At 41.9% G+C, this 21,478-nt stretch overlaps 1 protein-coding gene across 1 annotated transcript in view; it reads left to right on the forward strand.

Annotated features, from left to right (window-relative positions):
- Positions 1–21,478, forward strand: part of dmxl2 (Dmx-like 2) — a 102,116-nt gene that overhangs the window by 43,038 nt on the left and 37,600 nt on the right. The window contains exons 21-32 of the mRNA XM_083997445.1: positions 969–1,674; positions 2,676–3,008; positions 4,545–4,664; positions 5,669–5,804; positions 9,402–9,512; positions 10,815–10,984; positions 12,188–12,285; positions 12,387–12,552; positions 14,600–14,864; positions 15,946–16,145; positions 17,874–18,308; positions 20,139–20,321. Coding sequence (XP_083853571.1) covers positions 969–1,674; positions 2,676–3,008; positions 4,545–4,664; positions 5,669–5,804; positions 9,402–9,512; positions 10,815–10,984; positions 12,188–12,285; positions 12,387–12,552; positions 14,600–14,864; positions 15,946–16,145; positions 17,874–18,308; positions 20,139–20,321 — 2,923 coding nt within the window. The remainder of the gene's footprint in view (positions 1–968; positions 1,675–2,675; positions 3,009–4,544; positions 4,665–5,668; positions 5,805–9,401; positions 9,513–10,814; positions 10,985–12,187; positions 12,286–12,386; positions 12,553–14,599; positions 14,865–15,945; positions 16,146–17,873; positions 18,309–20,138; positions 20,322–21,478) is intronic.

Raw genomic sequence — 21,478 nt, forward strand, 5'->3', positions numbered from 1 at the left:
TGCACTTAAGCCTTAAATCCTTTCCAAAAATATGTTAGAACATCACAAGAATTAAAAACCAACAATGGGATTAAAATTAATATACAGATAAAAGATGGGACGCCACCATTGATAAATCAGGGTTTTCCACTGAGTTATAATGAAGAGAGATGGAGGTGGGGAGGAGGAAGGATAACTTAAAGTGGTTGCAACAATTAATCAATTAATTATTAAATTAATCGTCAACTATTTTAATAATCTAATAATCAGTTTGAGTAGTTTTTTAAGAAAAAAAGAAAAAAAACAAAATCCATGCATTCACCGCGACTACCGAAACCATGGAAACGTAAACATAAAATTCCACCGGAAGAGCAAAACCGGCTTACGTTTTTGATGTTCGGAAAAAGGTGAATAATTTTGAAAAATAATAGCTTGTAGCAACTTATTGAAAAAAAAAAAGAAAAGAAAAAAGAACTATGAACTAGTTCAGTTTTGGAAACATGAACTTGAAATGTTAAATTATGAACTGAACTAGTTCATTTTAACAATTTGTGAACTGAACTTGAACGTGAACTTTCCCAACACTTAAAACATAGTATGATAGAAAGCTTTAAACAGGATTGATTAATTGGTTGTTGATTGCAACTGTAATGCTGTTAAATGATTTATTTCTTTTATTTTTTGGCTGCACTTGTTAATTATTGGATACTTGTTTCTTTCTATGACTCTGAAACCATGAAGAGCTCTAATGGATTTACTATGTAAATAATGAATGAAAGGGTAGCCTAGGTGTTTATAAGCTACATAGCTTCAGCCTGCACCTTTTCGATCTATTTATGAACCAGTTGAACTAATGATGGTTTTATGGAAGATTGACTGACTGTGATTGATGCTCAACTGAAAACAATTTGTGTTAAAGATCGAATAAACTACTACTACTAACACTGTTGTGATGGTTATGATGACGACGATGTTTCTTCCTCCCCCAGGTCTGACCTGTACATGACGCGGGACCACAGCTCCCCCAACATCAAGCACTACGTGCACCTGGACTGGCTGTCCAAGGAGGACGGGTCCCACATCCTGACGGTCGGCGTGGGCTCCAACATCCTCATGTACGGTCGCATCTCTGGGATGGTGAACGAGCCACCGACCGGCGGCGGCGGCGGCGGCAAGGACGGGGGGGCGGCGGTCATCACGCTGCCGCTGGGCGGGAGCATCAAGCAGGGGGTCCGGTCCCGCTGGATCCTGCTGCGCTCCGTGGACCTGCTCTCCTCCGTGGACGGGACGCCCTCGCTGCCCGTCTCGCTGTCCTGGGTGCGCGACGGCATCCTGGTGGTCGGCATGGACTGTGAGATGCACGTGTACGCGCAGTGGAGGCAGGACAAGAAGCCTGGGGAGGGGGGCGAGGAGGGGGGAGGCAACCTGTCGCTGGCCGACATCGCAGCCGCCGCCGCCGGAGGAGGAGGAGGAGGAGGAGGAGGAGCTCAGACCCCAGGTGTGTGGGAGGGGCGAGCGCGGTCCAAGAGCGTGTTCGAGGGCAGTCCGCCGGTGGACGAGGCGCTGCGGGCGCCGGCCGGGCTGCAGGAGGGGGGGCTGTTCGAGGCGGCCCACTCCCTCTCCCCCACGCTGCCCCAGTACCACCCCACACAGCTGCTGGAGCTCATGGACCTGGGGAAGGTCCGCCGCGCCAAGGTGACGCTCTTAGTTTAACTCATTCACACAAACCAACAAGGTGACAACAACACTGGTTGGTTTATTTTATTCTGAAAAATTTAACAAGATTTCAAAATCCCACGAGAAACTCCCACCTGCAAAATAACAGTTAACCTGTGGTGAAGCCTCCACTTCATTGTGGATCTATTAGATCTATTATATCCATGTAGATATGTAGCTATACTGTATGCTCCACTTTAGAAAAATACAGTCAAGCTGGATGGATGGATGGACAGACAGACAGAGAGACAGACTTATGGTTAAACAACAGATTTAGTAGCGTTAGAAAGTCAGACTCATGATCCAAAATCTTTTTTGATATGTCACAACAAAAAAATAAATGTGTTTTTTTTTTTTACAAAAAGTACGGGAGTGGTCAACAGCTGTACATTTAGCAATAATACAGTTCACAGGTGACAGTTCAACATTTAGTCAGATCCTCCTCTCACCATAATCCCTATAGTCATAGCAGTAGGTTCGTTACCTTTAATTGTTGGTGCAAGCTATTTTTAGAACGGCGGAGCAGAGCCGTGAGCTGCTCAGAGCTACGCTACGGAGGCTCATTATGGGATTTCTTGGTTTCTCTCATCAAACTCATCAAATACACAATCCAACAACTCCACAACTCTCTGGTGGACAAGTTGTGACCTGCACATTCACCACGCTATGAGATAATAACACAACGTTACCACACAGAGTTGTTTTAGAGGGAAATTCAGAGACTGTTGATGGAAAACTGTCCCTGAAGGCAACGTGCATCAGCGGTTTTGCAGGAATTAACCTAGCGTAGTGTAGCTCTGAGCAGCTCACGGCTCTGCTCCGCCGTTCTAAAAATAGCTTGCACCGACAATTAAAGGTAACGGACCTACTGCTTAAAGTAGTTCAGAGTATTTGCTTCATGTGTCGTAATGTTACATAATGTTACATGATTAAAAGGCGAATTTGCCAAAATGTTGAACTATCCCTTTGCTGTATGTCAGGCCATCCTGGCTCACCTGGTGAAGTGCATCGCCGGGGAGGTTGCCGTGGTGAGGGACGTTGAAGCGGGCGAGGGCGGCGCCCGGCGACACCTGTCCCGGACCATCAGCGTGACCGGCAGCACGGCCAAAGACACCATCGTAGCGGGACGCGACGGCGGCCGCGACTACACGGAGATCAACTCCATCCCGCCGCTGCCGCTCTACGCGCTCATGCAGGCCGACCTCGACACATCCTACAAGGGCGCCGAAGACGCCGCCAAGGGGCCGAAGGCGTCCGACGGCGACGGGGCGGGGCACAAGTCCACCGAGGACCAGTACGCAGACCTCTTCCAGGTAGGACCACCTCTGACCTCTGAGCTCTGAGTTAGAGGACTCCCACAGAAAAAATCCCAGTCCTGCCCAATCCCAAAACAAACCTTTAACACAATCCCAGGGTTCCCACGCGTTCTGGAAAACCTGGAAAACCTGGAAAATGGTTGGAAAACACATGGACATTGAGAGAAATAGTCCTGGAAAAGCTTTGAGTTGTCCTGGAAAATGATTTATCACAGCATGACACCAGCTGTCAGATCTCAAGTTTCACTTTTTCAGACCTCACCAAAGATTTCTTTCCCAGTCCTAGCGAGAAAACTATCAACACTGAGTTGATGAGTGTTTCCAAAATGTAATCTGTTGTCTCCTCTGATGAGAGACAGATAGATAGTGACAGAGAACTGTTGTAGGTGTGGTTTAAAAACAAAAACATGTTTTTGATAAAATTGTCTTAATTTCTAAGCATGTAAGATATTTAAGCAATATATCACTCCAGGCCGTGGTCTGTGCTCATTCTACCACGGCTAAGGGGCGTTGTTCTTCCCCCTTAGAGTGGTAGAATGAGCATATACCACGGCCTGGAGTGATATATTGCTTTTATAAAACGGTTACCAATAATGACAATATGAAAGAGGGATACGCAATCAATTTCATGTAGTTTTATTCAACCAGAAATACATATTATCCAATAAAAACTAGTCCCAGCTGTCCAGACGTTAGCTCCAAGTAGCTCTGTCACTGCTCAGTCCCCTCTACCATTGTTAACCCTCTGGAGGTCAAAGTTCACCTTCAACATGTCAATTACACTACTTTATTACATTTTTTAACATCGTAAAAACATCGACTGTCTTTTGCTACGGACTGCAACAGTCCGTTGTCATGGATACATGACAACAACTTCCATTCATACCAGTCATACGTGCCTGAGGCGGAGTGATAGCCTACGCTGTGATAAGGCTTTAGAATAGTAGTCGTGGTATATGCTCATTATACCACGGTTAACAGCCAATCAGATTGCCGGATTTCACCTTTCTGTTTTATATTATGTCATAGATAAGTTTGAGCCATAGACTGCACATCTTTAAACCAGACTTCTGGGAGAGAGAATGAAAGAGACAGTCCCATCAGTTTTTACTCCCACCCAGTCCTGCTCAGCTTTTCTAAAATTTTGCAGTTTTCACGGTCATTACAGGATGTACCGTAGTACGAATTTCCGGTGTAGTTCTTTTCTCTTGTGATGCAGTGTTGTGAGGCTGAATGAAAACTACAACGTCCAATCCCGTTGATTTTGCTGTCATAGATCCCGCTCCCTTCTGCTGCCGTTAATTTTTACTCACACTCGCTCTTGCCCAATCACGTGATTAGAGGTGAAACTGACTCCCATCCCACGGGAGTCACGTGACCCGTGGGAGTTCCCGAAAAAAGTCATCCTCTACTCTGAGTGACAGGTGTGGTCCAGCTCCACCTGTAACACCTGTGTCCTCTGTGTGTGTGTGTGTGTGTGTGTGTGTATGTGTGTGTGTGTGTGTCTGTGTGTGTGTGTGTGTCTGTGTGCAGGTGCAGTCCGTCACCACCGACGACTTTGTGAACTTTGCCACCGACAAACCAGAGAAGAAGTCTCGAGTGATCAACCTGTCTCAGTACGGACCCACGTACTTCGGACCAGAACACGCTCAGGTATCAGTCGCCTCGCTCGCGCCGTTCACACATGCTGGGTTTCCATGGAGACCGTTTCCTCTTTCTGACTGATGATTCTTATGTTAAATATTCAAATTATATTCGAATTTTAAAGGTACATTATGTAGGAATTCCTCCCATCTAGCGTTGTGGTTGTATATCTCAAGCAACTCAATGGTATTTTTCATGCTGCATTCACATGAAATTGGGCAGAGGGCAGACGGACGACACTGAATTGAATTAGACAACTAGTGCAGTTCAGTTTGTCAGATGTATAGCTACATGTTTGATTGACTTGAATCCAATTTGCATCTATAAAAATGACTGTGGAGAGATGAACAGACTAAGAAGTTTATCCTGTTAGAAAAAAACAGATGTTTTCATTTGAAAAAAGCTCATAAATCACAGCATATTGCAATATTTTTAAAGGTGCATTGTGTAGGAATTCCTCCATCTAGCGTTGTGGTTGTATATCACAAGCAACTCAATGGTATTTTTCATGCTGCATTCACGTGAAATTGGGCAGACGGCAGACGGACAGCAGCCGCTGCACGTAACGGCATAAACAAGCCTCTATGTAAACAAGTGGTCCGTCAGCACGAGGCAAAACAATACACGTGACAATATGTTGTCATGGCGATGTGGTATTGTTTTACCGGCTTTCTCTGGACTTCTGTGACTAAAATGACATCTGGTTTGTTAGCGACGGCCGTCTGCCCGACTGCAGGTGAATGCAGCATCAGTGTGCTGCGATCTAGAATCTGAACACTGGATGTCACGGTTTTACCATCATTTTACAGACTGGACCTTTAAGAAAAGGGTTATTCCACCTATTTATTCTGATTGAAGTGTTCATACGGAGCATTTGCATTCAGTTTAGACTCTCTAAACTGATTCTAATCTGAATATTTGTCTCCATGTGAACGAGCTACTGAGAGAGTTGGGCTGTTCCTCATCCTCGTGTGTGTGTGTGTGTGCGTGTGTGTGTGTGTGTGTGTGTGCAGGTCCTGTCCAGCCACCTCATGCACTCCAGTCTCCCTGGACTCACCAGACTGGAGCAGATGTTCCTCGTGGCCTTGGCCGATACCGTGGCTACGACCAGCGCAGAGGTGACCAGCTCCACCGACCAGCAGTACACAGGTCAGTACACACTCTACACACACTCTACACACACTGCATGTATACACTGTATAGATACTCTACATGCATGTGTGTAGGCTGCAGTCTGTACAGTAATCTATAGTAGAAGACGTTGAATGAGGTCAGGGTGTGTTCTGTCTCTTCACATTCAGATCATTCACATTATTTCAAAGCCTCCAGCTCTTATTACAACACAACAGTGTCATCGTGCACTCTTAATTTATTTTACAGTGTGATTCTCCTCACTCTTCTCTCTCTATTACATCTGTATATAACGACCGTATTGACCCAAATATAAGACGGTATTTATTTCCCTTTGTAAAAAGTCTGAAAAAGACGAGTATATGAAAAAAAAAATGATCGTGATAGGATTTTATTATTAGATTAAAAACATTTAGTGTGTTATTTACCGTAGCACCTGGAGCGACTGCAGCAGTAAAAAGGAGCTGGAAAAGTGGTGCATTAACTTTATGTCACATATTATAAATGAAAACACATGAAGACGCTCTCCTCTGTGTCAGATAAAACCAGTCTCACCTCCCTGTGATGTAGACACGTCGCTGCAGCTTCACTGTTCTCTGACCTCCTCTCTTTTTTTTACATTTTTTATTTTTTATACCTTTTTTAAAGAGTTGGTTTCAGTGTATATAACATAACAAAATCCAGAATATACGCACAACAAGAAGGAGCTTCTGTGTTCCTATCTGTGGAATTAAACTATGGAACAGTTTGAATGTGGAGTTAAAAGAATGTCCAAACATAATCCAGTTCAAAAAGAAATACAAAGAAATGATTTTCAATATGTACAGGAATGAGGTGCTTATTATTATTTATTTGGGTATTTACCCACTTGTATATGTCTTTATATACAGTATGTAGCCTATATGTCTATATATTAGAGAGATGATAAAGATTAGTGATAATATACTAGAATAAATCCATATATGTATATGCTCTACCTTGCACAAGGTATGTGATTATTATTTCTTTACTGTGTTTCAATTATTTGTTAGGTCAAGGTGAGGTCGTGTTATAAGCCTTTCGGGTTTCAGACCTCACCTGCACATTTCTTTTTCTTTTCGTATCTTTCTCACTAGTAAGAGAGATAAGTAAATGTTTTGTTCTATTTTATATGTGCAAAAAAATAAAGTCTAAATAAAGCCTATATGTTAGAGAGATGAAGATTAGTGATAATATACTAGAATAAAAACCAGATAAACTTATGAATTAACTTATTTTATAGATTATAAGGACAAGGAAGCTTGATATTTAATGAAATTTAATGAAAAAACATCTGATACAGGATATAGATCCTCTACATCAGACTCAAAATAATAAAAACATACAGAATTTAAACACAAATATACCAACCCATACATAATATCACTTAAATACATATAACAGAATAATCAAAAAAAATAAATCTCCCACATTACCTCAAAGAAAAAACTACAAAAAAAAAGAAAAACAAAGAAAAAAAGCTAATTTATGAATAGGGGGGTGGGAGTAAATACGTTTGACTTCTTCCCACTCCTTTTCAGATATGAAAAAAACCCAATTTTTTCTTTTTTTTCATGTGTTGTCTTTGCAAAGTATTTATTTGTTATGTCTGTCCATCACTGTATTATTTTTTATTTCTTTTAATAAACTTAAACTAATGAGATAATGATCCAGGCTGTTTAGACTCAGTCTCTTTATTCTAACAGGTTTATTTTCTGAGGATGAATAAAATAAAAAGCATCGCCTTATTAATATGATAAAAAATGGAAGTCTCCACCTGCAGAGTTGGTTTGTGTTGTGACCCGGCTGCGTGTTACCCTTGGTCTCTAGATAATAACTGTATTCACACTAAACTGACTAAAGGTTGTAGACGTAGATGAGCCGTAAGCATAATTCCTGTTGATAGCTCGTATCTCCAGCCATCAAATATCTGTATGAACCATAAACACCCCGAGCCGTGGCTGTATAGAAACAACTGGCATCCTTGTCCCTTTTTCTCCAATTTTCCGTTGTTAGTATATTTAGTCTTTTGGGAGGAAGACGTTGTTCAGGTTGTTCAGGGCTAAGTAAGTAAGCAGCAGGTTCAGGGCCGGACGCTGAACTGGAGTGATACCGGAGCGTTGGAGCAGCAGCAGCAGCAGAGTTACTGACTGACGGCTCCTCTGTGTGTTGTGTTGATTCAAGATTCAAGATGCATAGTTAAAGGGATAGTATAGTATCAGTATATTTTTTTTAAAGTGGGGTTGTATGATCTACAAATAGCCCCAAAGTACTTTAATTGCAGTAGAACAGTGGTTCTCAACTGGTGGACCCGTTCTGGATGGGTCGCGGACAGCTGGTCAAAAAAGTAAATAATATTTAATGTTCATCTGATGTTGGACATGTCTTTTATTTTGAAAAATATGTAATATATAACACATGCAGTTGTAATGCTCCTCCTCACTTTCTTATTATTTGCTCTGAATGCAAAGATATCAGTTTCTTATTAATGTGGCCTGAATGCAGTGAATCTTGTTTTGTTTTGTGGGTCTTTATTTTGTGCAATTTGATATTTTTTTATTCACTTCCGTACATGCAGTTGTCATGGTAACTCCTCAGTTTCATTCATGTGCTCTGAAATGCACTTTGCTCAATAAAGAGCTAAATGAGTTTTTAAAGGCTTAAAAAAAAATCTTGGTTTGAATTCTATAAAAGTGGGTCGTGACTTAATGACCACGGGACAATGTGGAGCCCAGAGTGAGACTAGTTGAGAACCCCTGCAGTAGAAGACTCTCTGCACTCCTCCCGTTAGCAACGCCAGCCCATAATAGCCCTGCCCAGAGATTTACAACATACAGTGTTGTGAACAGACCCAAAGAAACGGCCTATTTTCACGGCCTAAAAGAGGTTTTACCTGAAAAAAAATACACAGTTCCATTGTTCACTATAATATAATTTTTTCCAGCCCTTCAAAGTGCAGGAAAAACACAGTTTTTATTTGGACCTAACCAACTGCTGATCGGCGGGCGCTAACCCTGGGCGGAGGGATACGTGAGTTGGTTCGGTCCAAATAAAAACTGTGTTTTTCCTGCACTTTGAAGGGCTGGAAAAAATTACATATTATAACGAACAATGGAACTGTGTAATTTCTTACAGGTAAAACCTCTTTTAGGCCGTGAAAATAGGCCGTTTCTTTGGGTCTGTTCACAACACTGTATGTTGTAAATCTCTGGGCAGGGCTATTATGGGCTGGCGTTGCTAACGGGAGGAGTGCAGAGAGTCTTCTACTGCAATTAAAGTACTTAGGGGCTATTTGTAGATCATACAACCCCACTTTAAAAAAATGCTACTATCCCTTTAAAGTGTACACTTACAACAAGCAGTGAAAATTTCATTAGTGCAGCAACATCCAAGTTTAAAAAGCAGATCAAGTGCAAACCAAAGGGCATAAAGTGCAAAGGGCAAAAGGGTTAGAGAGATGGAGAGATGCTCATGGCATGTTGCCTGACAGCTTGTGGATAGAAACTTCTTTTCAGTCTCTCTGTCTTCGCTGCGATGCTCCTGAACCTCCTGCCTGATTTCAAGAACAGTTGTGTTGTGTTGTTGTTGTTGTTGCAGGTGGAGAAGCTCTGGATGAGTGTGGGCTCCGCTACCTTCTGGCCATGCGGCTGCACACCTGTCTGCTCACCTCGCTGCCGCCGCTCTACCGCATGCAGCTGCTGCACCAGGGTAAAGTACAGCACTCACACACTCTGCACAGAAGATACAGGAGCATGACAATACATTAGAATATCATGGAAAACTTAATTTATTTCAGTTTAGTTCAATTCAAATAGTGAAAGTCATATATTATATATTTCATTTCTTTATTTCCCTCGTGTATAAACAGAACCAAACATTAAAAACACCAAACAGACAATCAGAATAGACGGAATATACAATAAAACAAAAGACAATCCAGTACGAGGAGGCACAGTCTGCACGGTGCAGATTGTTGTGTGACATCAGACAACTGATCCTCACAGGGTTCGCCCGTGACTTGTCAAGGCCAGAACCTTTGGTCCAAAGCAGGACAGTCCTACATCTGACCCGGGCCATGCGTCCTCATGGTTTTGGCGAAGCCCAAGTCTCAAGGTTCGAGTACGACCGCAGTCTTGAATTATTTCGAAGAGACGGACTCTTGATTGGTCCTGGTCCCAATCGTTGCAGCTACCAACTGTTTAGACGTTTGGCTGATCCACCAAGTCCAGAACCAGGACCAGAAGCAGGACCAGGACCTTTACCAGTCTTAGCTGCACTAGTGCCAGAACCAGAACCAGAACCAGAACAAGAACCAGAACCAGAACCAGAACCAGAACCAGAACCAGAACCAGTCTCTTCAGTGAAACTCCACCAGCACCAGGACCAGTATCATTTCTAACTGGACTAGTATTAGTACCACTCACCGGCACCAACACAGGAAGTAGCAGAACTGGTACCAGCACCAGGACCAACACCAGTTGTAGCAGAACCAGCACTAGTACCGGTACCAGAACTAGCACCAGAATCGGAACCGGTACCGGTACCAGAACCAGAACTGTTCTGGTTCTGGTTCCAGAACCGGTACCAGAACAAGTACTGGTACCAAACCCAGTACCAAAACTAACACCAGAACCAGTACCAAACCCGGTACCAGAAGTAACACCAGAACTGGTACCAAAACCAGTATCATTACCAAAGTGGCTACCAGAACCAGTACCAGAACCAGCACTAGCAGCAGAACCAGCACAACTACCAGGGGGAGATCTTTTTCTCTGACTTTCCTGAGTGGGAGCTCCGACATGAGGCGGCGTTCCATTTTCCAATCAAACACAAAAAACAGTTTTGATTTAGATTTTTCCAACCACCACTTTTTCAAGTCGGAGGTTGGAAAAATCTGAGTTCCGAGGTGTCTGCAGCATTAAATGAGTCTGGTTCAGTAGAAGACTGCTGCCTGTATTGTATGATCAGATTGTTCTGCTGGGACTGACCACCGCCCCCCCCCCCTCTCAGGTCTGTCCACCTGTCACTTTGCCTGGGCCTTCCACTCGGAGGCGGAGGAGGAGCAGCTCAACATGATCCCGGCCATGCAGAGAGGAGACCCCCAGTGGTCCGAGCTCCGAGCCGTGGGCATCGGCTGGTGGGTCCGCAACATCAACACGCTGAGGAAGATGGTGGAGAAGGTACCACAGCAAATATATATATATATACAAATAGATACAGATAGATACAAATATAATACAGATACAATATACAGAGTCATCAGGACTAGTTGATCAGAAATAGAGCATCTGGTGATCAGGATGTAAAATAATGTTAAAATAAATTAAATTAAAAGGAAGAAAACCGTTTGTAGATGGGTAAATGACAGTACGATGCACATCTCTCTGTAAAGCTCAGAGTGTCGGTCTGTTTTTACAGATTCAACAAAAACATTTCAACAAAACAAAGACAATAAAAAAATTCTAACAGCATCATGATCAGTCATGTCATGTCTTTGTCCCATCATCATGATGTAAGTGCCAAAATAGAGTTAAAGGGATAGTATCATTTTTTTTAAAGTGGGGTTGTATGATCTCCAAATAGCCCCTAAGTACTTTAATTGCAGTAGAAGACTCTCTGCACTCCTCCTGTTAGCAACGCCAGCCCATAATAGCCCTGCCCAGAGATTTACAACATACATTGTTGTGAATGGACCCAAAGAAACGGCCTATTTTCACGACCTAAAAGAGGTTTTACCTGAAAAAAAATACACAGTTCCATTGTTCACTATAATATAATTTTTTCCAGCCCTTCAAAGTGCAGGAAAAACACAGTTTTTATTTGGACCTAACCAACTGCTGATCGGTGGGCGCTAACCCTGGGCGGAGGGATACGTGAGTTGGTTAGGTCCAAATAAAAACTGTGTTTTTCCTGCACTTTGAAGGGCTGGAAAAAATTATATTATAGTGAACAATGGAACTGTGTATTTTTTTTCAGGTAAAACCTCTTTTAGGCCGTGAAAATAGGCCGTTTCTTTGGGTCTGTTCACAACACTGTATGCTGTAAATCTCTGGGCAGGGCTATTATGGTCTGGCGCTGCTAACGGGAGGAGTGCAGAGAGTCTTCTACTGCAATTAAAGTACTTAGGGGCTATTTGTAGATCATACAACCACACTTTAAAATAATGATACTATCCCTTTAAGTTATACAGCTCATACATAAATAACATATTAACTGAAGTATGTGACAATTTGCTTTAAAATGCAGATTGTTTTATGTTATGTTATGTAACGTTATGTTAGGTTAATGTAATGTAATGTAATGTTAGGTTAGGTTAATGTAATATATTATATTATATTATATTATATATTATGTGATTGATTGTCGTATCTTTGTGCCGTCAGGTGGGTAAAGCTGCGTTCCAGAGACACAACGACCCTCTAGACGCTGCTCTGTTCTACCTGGCCATGAAGAAGAAAGCCGTTCTGTGGGGGCTCTTCAGGTACGAGGCGACACCACGCCGCCGCTGCAGCTGCTGCACACCGACTACAGTTTAAATCTTTAATAATAAAAGAGCGATACTGATCTGTCTCCATCCGCCAGGTCTCAGCACGACGAGAAGATGACTCAGTTCTTCAAGAACAACTTCAGCGAGGACCGGTGGAGGAAGGCAGCTCTGAAGAACGCCTTCTCTCTGCTGGGGAAGCAGCGCTTCGAGCAGTCGGCCGCCTTCTTCCTGCTGGCCGGATCGCTCAAAGACGCCATCGAGGTGACAACACAGACACACACAGACTCACACAGACACACACAGACTCAACTCATTACAGCATGCTTATTTTTAAACTGTAAACCATCTCAGATACAGTGTGAAGTGTTGAATCAGAGCTGCAGCTTTGTATCACATGAGGGAAGTCACAGATAAGATGCGTCAGCTTTCCTTGGCCTGGGTTTTCCATGCACACAGACAAAACATCCAGATACAGAGAAGTGGGAGCGCTGCTGCAGAAATGACCACGTTGAAATGTTTTAACTTCTCCTCGCACTGCAAAAACTCAAAATCTTACCAAGAATATTTGTCTTATTTCTAGTTAAAATGTAATTTCTAGTCAAAACAAATCTAATTATACTAAAAATAAGACTCATCACATAAAAAGTAGCTTGTTTTTTTAGACACATTTTACTTCTTTCAAGCAGATTTTCACTTGGAATAAGCTTTTTCTTTTTCTTTCTTATTACAAGCATAAAAAAACCTGCTTTCACTCATTTTTACTTATTTCAATTGAAAATTAGTTTGAAACAAGTAAAAATTGTCTAAAAACAAGTTCATTTTTTGGTGACGAGTCTTATTTTAAGTGGAAAGAGATTAGTTTTGATTCAAATTGAGACATTTTGACAATGTGTTAATGTGTTATAGTCGTGTTTCCATCCACCTGTTTTAATGCACATTTTAAATTTCTGCTGAGTGGTAACATCAACTTTCACATTTCTTTGAGCAAGGAGGAGGTGGACAATGTTTTGTCTTCATACAGATTCAATTCAATTCATTTTATTTGATGGAGAGGGACAATGTACATTGATACACATTTTAAAATAAAATGTAAATGTACCCAATTCTAGCTACCAAGCTAATTTCCATTGCCAGTCTACAAGAGGGTTAAGAAAAGGAAACCATAAGTACAAGTACAATATTTAAAAAGAAAAAACATGGGGCAGGTACCCCTGTTTTTTCTTTTTTTACAGATACAGATAAATGCGGTTTGGTGATAGAAAACGGATACGTGAATAAGTTGCGTATTTGTGCACGTCCAAGTCAGCAGACACGGCTGTTATATTATTATAACTCTTTCTTCAAAAACTCTCTCTACTGAATCTTTTCTCTTCTTCACCTTCTTTTCCTTTCACCACTGGATTTCCCGTTTGTTTATCTTTTTTATCGTTGCACTTATGACATCACTGTGCACGCTGCCGTCTTTCTCCTGCAGATCGGCAGCTCACTCCAGATTGTAGTGGATGGAAATGCACTTTTCCCACTGCAAAAATTCAAAATCTTTCCAAGAATATTTGTCTTATTTCTTGTCAAAATGTCTCATTTCTAGTCAAAACTAATCTCTTTCCACTTTAAATAAGACTCATCACCTAAAAATTAACTTGTTTTTAGATCATTTTCACTTGTTTCAAACAAATTTTCACTTGAAATAAGTAGAAAAATCTGACAGTGAAAGCAAGTTTTTTGTGTTTGTAATAAGAAAGAAAAACTTGCTCCACTATCAGATTTTTCTACTTATTTCAAGTGAAAATATCCTTGAAAGAAGTAAAAAGTGTCTAAAAACAAGCTGCTTTTTATGTGATGAGTCTTATTTTAGGTAGAATGAGATTTGATTTGATTTGATTTGGTTTGATTTGATTTGATTTATTTATTTAGCACAATTTTAAAACAGTGCAAGGAGGGAACGAAGCCTAGGACAAAGTTCCACTCCCATCATCATAGAATTACATGAACTCAAGATAAACAATGAGAAATACAGGAAAATAAAATTAGAAATGAACAATAAAATGTACAGTGCAACATAGAAAGACAATGAAACACAAACAACAAAAGAAAAGAAGAAGGATGCATAATTAACATTAACAGAAAAATAACACTGAAGATTATTTGTTTTGACTAGAAATAAGACAAATATTCTTGGTAAGATGTTTGAGTTTTTGCAGTGCCTTTTGCTGCGTTCATAAGAATTTCCAGAGGATTTGTGATGCCAATGGGATGGAAACATGAGGACTGAGCTCTGCCTCTCTCTCCTCTCTCTCCTCCGGTGCAGGTGCTGCTGGAGAAGATGGAGGACCTGCAGCTGGCCATGATCGTAGCGCGGCTGTACGAGGCCGACTTCGAGAACTCGTCCACGTGCCGGGGTCTGCTGCACGAGAAGGTGCTGGGCTGCAACCGGGACGGGAGCGGGTACCACTGCTCCCGGCTGCACCCCGACCCCTTCCTCCGCAGCATCGCCTACTGGATCATCAAGGACTACACCCGAGCCCTGGACACGCTGCTGGAGCGCATCCCCAAAGACCACGACGAGAACCCCGGTGAGTCTCAGGGGGGAGGAAGGGAGGAAGGGAGGAAGGAAGGAAGGAAGGAAGGAAGGGAAAGAAGGAAGGAAGGAAGGAAGGGAGGAAGGAAGGAAGGGAAAGAAGGAAGGAAGGAAGGAAGAAAGGAAGGATGAAGGGAAAGAAGGAATGAAGGAAGGAAGGAAGGATGAAGGGAAAGAAGGAATGAAGGAAGGAAGGAAGGGAAAAAAGGAAGGAAGGAAGGAAGGAAGGAAGGAAGGAAGGAAGGAAGGATGAAGGGAAAAAAGGAAGGAAGGAAGGAAGGAAGGAAGGAAGGAAGGATGAAGGGAAAAAAGGAAGGAAGGAAGGAAGGATGAAGGGAAAGAAGGAAGGAAGGAAGGAGGGAAGGATGAAGGGAAAGAAGGAATGAAGGAAGGAAGGAAGGAAGGAAGGATGAAGGGAAAAAAGGAAGGAAGGAAGGAAGGAAGGAAGGATGAAGGGAAAAAAGGAAGGAAGGAAGGAGGGAAGGATGAAGGGAAAGAAGGAATGAAGGAAGGAAGGATGAAGGGAAAAAAGGAAGGAAGGAAGGAAGGAAGGATGAAGGGAAAAAAGGAAGGAAGGAAGGAAGGAAGGAAGGAAGGAAGGAAGGAAGGAAGGAAGGAAGGAAGGAGGGAAGGATGAAGGGAAAGAAGGAATGAAGGAAGGAAGGAAGGAAGGAAGGATGAAGGGAAAAAAGGAAGGAAGGAAGGCAGGCAGGAAGGAAGGACGAAGGGAAGGAAGGAAGGAAGGAAGGACAAAGGGAAAAAGGGAAGGAAGGAAGGAAGGAAGGATGAAGGGAAGGAAGGATGAAAGGAAAAAGGAAGGAAGGAAGGATGAAGGGAAAAGGAAGGAAGGAAGGAAGGAAGGAAGGGAAAAAGGATGGAGGGAGGCAACAGATTGGGCCAATTAGATCAAAAGAGGAAGGAAGAAGAAGTAAGGACGAAGGGAACGAAGGAAGGAAGGAAGGAATGGAAAAAAGGAAGGAAAGAAGGAAGGATGGAGGAAGGGAACAGAAGGACACCAGGAGGGTTTTTAAAGCCTCTTCCTCTTCTCTTTCTCCTCCCTTCTCCCCGTGTGTCAGATGTGATGGTGAAGGCCTGCAACCCGGTGGTGTTCAGCTTCTACAACTACCTGAGGACTCATCCTCTCATCATCCGCCGCCACCTCGCCAAGCCGGAGGGAACGGGGGCCGTCGGCCTCGGAGCCGAGAAGAGCAGCGCCGACGAGATCAACCTCATCGAGCGCAAACTCTTCTTCACCACCGCCAACGCTCACTTCAAGGTCAGCTGCTCCTCCTCCTCCTCGCCTTAGTTTACTTTAGTTTAGTTTAGTTTTAGTCTTTGTGCCAAACTGTCACTTTAGTTTTTATTAGTTTTAGTCACGTTCATGCTCTTTTTTTGTTTTAGTCGACTAAAACTCTGAGCATTTTAGTTTTATTTTAGTCAGAATGACCCACGACTATTTTCCTCTAGTTTTAGTCAATTATTTTTATATGATTGTTACCTTATAGACTCAAGCATACATCCATTACAGACATGGAAGATGCTGCTTCACATATTTATTTTCAGTTCCCACACACTATGCACTGCAAAAACTCAAGATCTTACCAAGAATATTTGTCTTATTTCTAGTCAAAACAAATCTCTTTCTACTTAAAATAAGACTCATCACATAAAAAGCAGCTTGTTTTTAGACACTTTTTACTTCTTTCAAGCAGATTTTCACTTGAAATAAGTAGAAAAATCTGACAGTGGAGCAAGTTTTTCTTTCTTATTACAAGCACAAAAAAACTTGCTTTCACTGGCAGATTTTTCTACTTATTTCAAGTGAAAATTTGTTTGAAACAAGTGAAAATGATCTAAACGGACTCGTTTATTAATGGGAAACGCTGGATGAGCTGGTTGATAAGTTTTGTTTTTACTGAGGAGGAACTATGAAGAACTCAGCTGTGACTGAAAAGCACAGTATTTTAGTTTGTGCGAATCAGGGGATTTTAGTTTGAGTTACTGCGTTTCCTAGCCTACCAAGCCAGACTATATCACTAAAATGTCTAGTCTGGCAACGAGCGGTAGACCTCGGCTCAATCCAGGGGGCGGGATGAAGGCTGTCTTTCAAACTGCCTCTGCACCAATAGGGTAGCGCTACGACCAATCAGAGCAAAGTAGATTAAACTTTTCCCATACCCCGTCGGCAAAACACCAAATACATCCTTCTTCTAAATGAACGACTTCAGTGCAGTTTCTTACTCAACTTTTAAAGAAAATGACGAGTTTCATTCTTTCAAAGTTGATGCCAACGCCGATTCAAACGATTCCTTTGCCAAAGCCATCTATCTTCTTGTCATGTTTTTCACCGTCGCAAGTATGTCGTCATCGCGTTAAGCCGCCCAACGACTCTCTAAACAGATAGAAACGCACTTTGTGTCTCTGCCCCCCCCACACACACACACACACACACACACAATAAAAAAAAACATTTCAAGGATAGAAAAATATATAAAATAGCCTACGGCAATAACTGTACTTCACACATCACACATTCAAGTACATCATTTCATAAAAGCACACCACAGTACGAACCAAGTTTACAATTGTAGGTCTAAGACAGTAAACAGGGTAAATAGCTACCGTATTCTGGTCTTGTTTATTGCGTTGACAGCTTCTGGGACAAAGGACTTGTTGTATAGGTTCTTCCTTGCCATCGGCCGTCTATACCGCTTCCCCGAAGGCAAGAGCTCAAACTGGCTGTACATGGGATAAGAGGAGTCATTAATTATCTTTTCAGCTTTACTTCTAATTAATTCATCATAGAGATTAGAGACAGCTCAAATGTTTCTGTGGCTTCCCTAAACTCTTAGAGGCCATGTTCACTATTTTCTGCAGTTTGTTTCTCCCTTTAATATTCAGGTTTCCGTACCACATGATCATGTTAAATGATAAAATACTTTCCACCAGGCTCTTATACACCGTTTCTAAAATACTTTGACTACCCCCCCCCCCCTCTCTGCAGGTGGGCTGTCCCGTCCTGGCTCTGGAGGTCCTGTCCAAGATTCCCAAAGTCACCAAAAAGTCCGGTTCCTCTCCTCTGAGCAAAGCTTCCTCCAAGGCCAACCTGAGCTCCACCACGCAGCCTCTGGAGAACGGCACCCAGACGGGGGCGGGGGGGTTGTGGGGGGTCCCTGCTCCTCCTGCTCCTGCTGCTCCTTCTCCCTGGGGGGGCAGCGACGGGCTGGGGGGGCTGGACTGGAGTCAACCGGCCGTGAAGCTGCAGGACGACGATCTGAAGCTGGACTGGGGAGACGACAACAAGGATGATGAGGATGAGGATGACGATGATGATGATGATGATGGTGGTGGTCTGACGATGAAGAAACCAGAGGTTGAGACCAAACCGGACGGAGGAGGAGACGGGGGCGGAGCCAAACTACAGAGAACCGACTCACAGGTGAGATGTGATAAATAAATAAATACACAAATACTCTGATTACACTGTAAAAACTCAAAATCTTTCCAAGAATATTTGTCTTATTTCTTGTCAAAATGTCTCATTTCTAGTCAAAACTAATCTCTTTCCACTTAAACTACGACTCATCACATTAAAAATTAACTTGTTTTTAGATCATTTTCACTTGAAATAAGTAGAAAAATCTGCCAGTGAAAGGGAAGTTTTTTGTGCTTTTGTGTAATAAGAAAGAAAAACTTGCTCCACTATCAGATTTTTCTACTTATTTCAAGTGAAAATCTGCTTGAAAGAAGTAAAAAGTGTCTAAAAAACAAGCTGCTTTTTAATGTGACGAGTCTTATTTTAAGGTGAAAGAGATTAGTTTTGACTAGAAATAAGACAAATATTCTTGGTAAGATTTTGAGTTTTTGCAGTGTATTAAAGGAGAGAATGAACATGTCTCAACATCAAACATAAAAAAAAAAAAAATCCTTCAAATAATTATTAAAACTCAACAAAACTCAAATTTTATTTATAAAGCACATTTATAAACAACCTCAGTTGGCCAAAGTGCCGCACAACATAAATACAGTTGTGCTCAAAAGTTGACATGCCTTGGCAGAATTTGTGAAATACTGGCTACATTTCAGAAAATATAATTGATAATGCAACAAAACTTTTTTTATTCAGAGTTAGTGGCTGGGTGAAGCCGTTTATTATCACACATTTAATCTTTTTGAATCCTAATGATTTCACACATTTCATCCATTGCTGCACTGACTTTGCTGGATTCTGAGCCAAAGCAACAGAACTGTCTAAAGTCCTGAGGGAAAAGGTTGTTCAACTTTATAAAACATAAAAAGGAGATAAAAAGATATCCAGAGATGTGAGAAAGCCAATCCGCAGAGTTCAAGATCTCATAAAAGTGGAAATTGAGGGGTTCTGTTGATACCAAGCCACGGTCTGACTGGCACCATCAAACATTTTTAATGATTGTGTTATTTCTGGATGTCACGATAATAGATTTTTTTGGTACAATTATTGTCAGAGAAATAATCACGGTATTACGATTATCACGATTATTATGTATTAATTAATTTCACAACACTATTAATGTGTAAAATCAAATACAGTTAAAATATACATTACTAATTATATAATATTTTAAATATCTATTAAAATATAACCAATTATTAATCCGCCAGGTAAAGTGTTTGAAATATTCAAGTCATTAATTGTCATCAATACCAAATGTTTAAGTTAATTTTAATATATATTTTTTTTAATTACAAATGACACTCTAGCATTTAAACTCCTACCAATTCAATGCTACGTTAGGTAAATGGACCAGAATCTGTGCATTCACCTTTACTTTGGTGCCACATCTGCCGACACGGTTCATACATAATCTTCTTTTGGAAAGTGACGTTATTTAGGAATCTTTGCGATCAATTAATTGTGGCGTTTAATACCGCGATTAATTGTGAAAACAAGTAATTGTGACATCCCTACTCAACAGTTTAAGTTGTATCCCATTAAAAATGATCATTCATGTTTTCCTTAATGAACGGTTCACAATTACAAAATCTTGCAGGGTGTGTAAACATTTGAGCACAACTGTACAATTTAATCCAGTGCCAGCAAATATAAATAAAACAACATAAATTACCAGGGCAAAAAAAAACAATCACTAAAATAAGGTAAGAACAAATAAAAGCTTTAGTAATAACAAGATAAAATGTCAGGGTGAGTTGAGAGCCAGTGAGAAGAGGTTTGTCTTTAAAGTGATTTTAGTGTGTGTGTGGACGCTAAACACGGTCCTGTGTGTTTCAGGGAGAGTCGGAGGTGGACGTGATCGCGGAGCAGCTGAAGTTCCGCGCCTGTCTGAAGATCCTGATGACGGAGCTGCGGACGCTGGCCACCGGCTTCGAGGTGGACGGAGGGAAACTTCGCTTCCAGCTCTACAACTGGCTGGAGAAGGAGATCGCAGGAATGCACAAGATCTGCAACTACAAGGTGACGACCAGAACTCAGTTGATGCTTCGTCTGGTCCGTGTGAGATCATGGCAGCTTAAACAACATAGTGGGGGGGACAATACCTGACAGTGATTCTCAGCTGTCAGATATTGCCCCCCCCCCCCCCCCCCCCCTCTATTTAAAATAGAGCTGCAACAATTAATCAATTATTAAATTAATCGTCAACTATTTTGATAATCTAATAATCGGTTTGAGTCGGTTTTTAAGAAAAAAAAAGTCCAACCCTCCTGTCATCCTTCTGGGTCAAATTGACCCAATCTGTTCCCTTCCTCCATCCTTCCTTCGTTTGTTCCTTCCTTCCTCTTTTAATCTAATTGACCTGATCTATTCCCTCCCTCCCTCCATCTTTCTTTCCTTCCCTTTTCCCTTCCTTCTTTCCTCCCTTAATTCTTTCCCTTCTTCCTCCATCCTTCCATCCATCCTTCCTTCCTTCCTTCCTTCCTTCCTTCCTTCCTTCCTTCCTTCCTTCCTCTTTTGATCCAATTGACCTGATCTGTTCCTTCCCTCCTTCTTTCTTTCCTTCCCTTTTCCCTTCTTTCCTTCCCTTTCCCCTTCCTTCTTTCCCTTCTTCTTTCCTTCTTCTTCCTTCCTTGAACGAATCTGTTCCCTCCCTCCATCTTTCTTTCTTTCCACAATCCTTTTTCCTTCCCTTCCTTCCTCTATTCTTCCTTCTTCTTCCTTCCTTGAACGAATCTGTTCCCTTCCTTCCTTCCTTCCTTCCTTCCTTCCTTCCTTCCTTCCTTCCTTCCTTCCTTCCTTCCTTCCTTCCTTCCTTCCTTCCTTCCTTCCTCTTTTGATCCAATTGACCTGATCTGTTCCCTCCCTCCCTCCATCTTTCTTTCCTTCCCTTTTCTCTTCCTTCTTTCCTCCCTTCTTTCCCTTCTTCCTTCCTTCCTTGAACGAATCTGTTCCCTCCCTCCATCTTTCTTTCTTTCCACAATCCTTTTTCCTTCCCTTCCTTCCTTCATTCTTCCTTCTTCTTCCTTCCTTGAACGAATCTGTTCCCTCCGTTCCTTCCTTCCTTCCTTCCTTCCTTCCTTCCTTCCTTCCTTCCTTCCTTCCTTCCTTCCTTCCTTCCTTCCTTCCTTCCTTCCTTCCTTCCTTCCTTCCTTCCTTCCTCTTTTGATCCAATTGAC

Source organism: Trachurus trachurus (genome assembly GCF_905171665.1).
Source record: "Trachurus trachurus genome assembly, chromosome: 3".
NCBI classification, from domain to species: domain Eukaryota; kingdom Metazoa; phylum Chordata; class Actinopteri; order Carangiformes; family Carangidae; genus Trachurus; species Trachurus trachurus.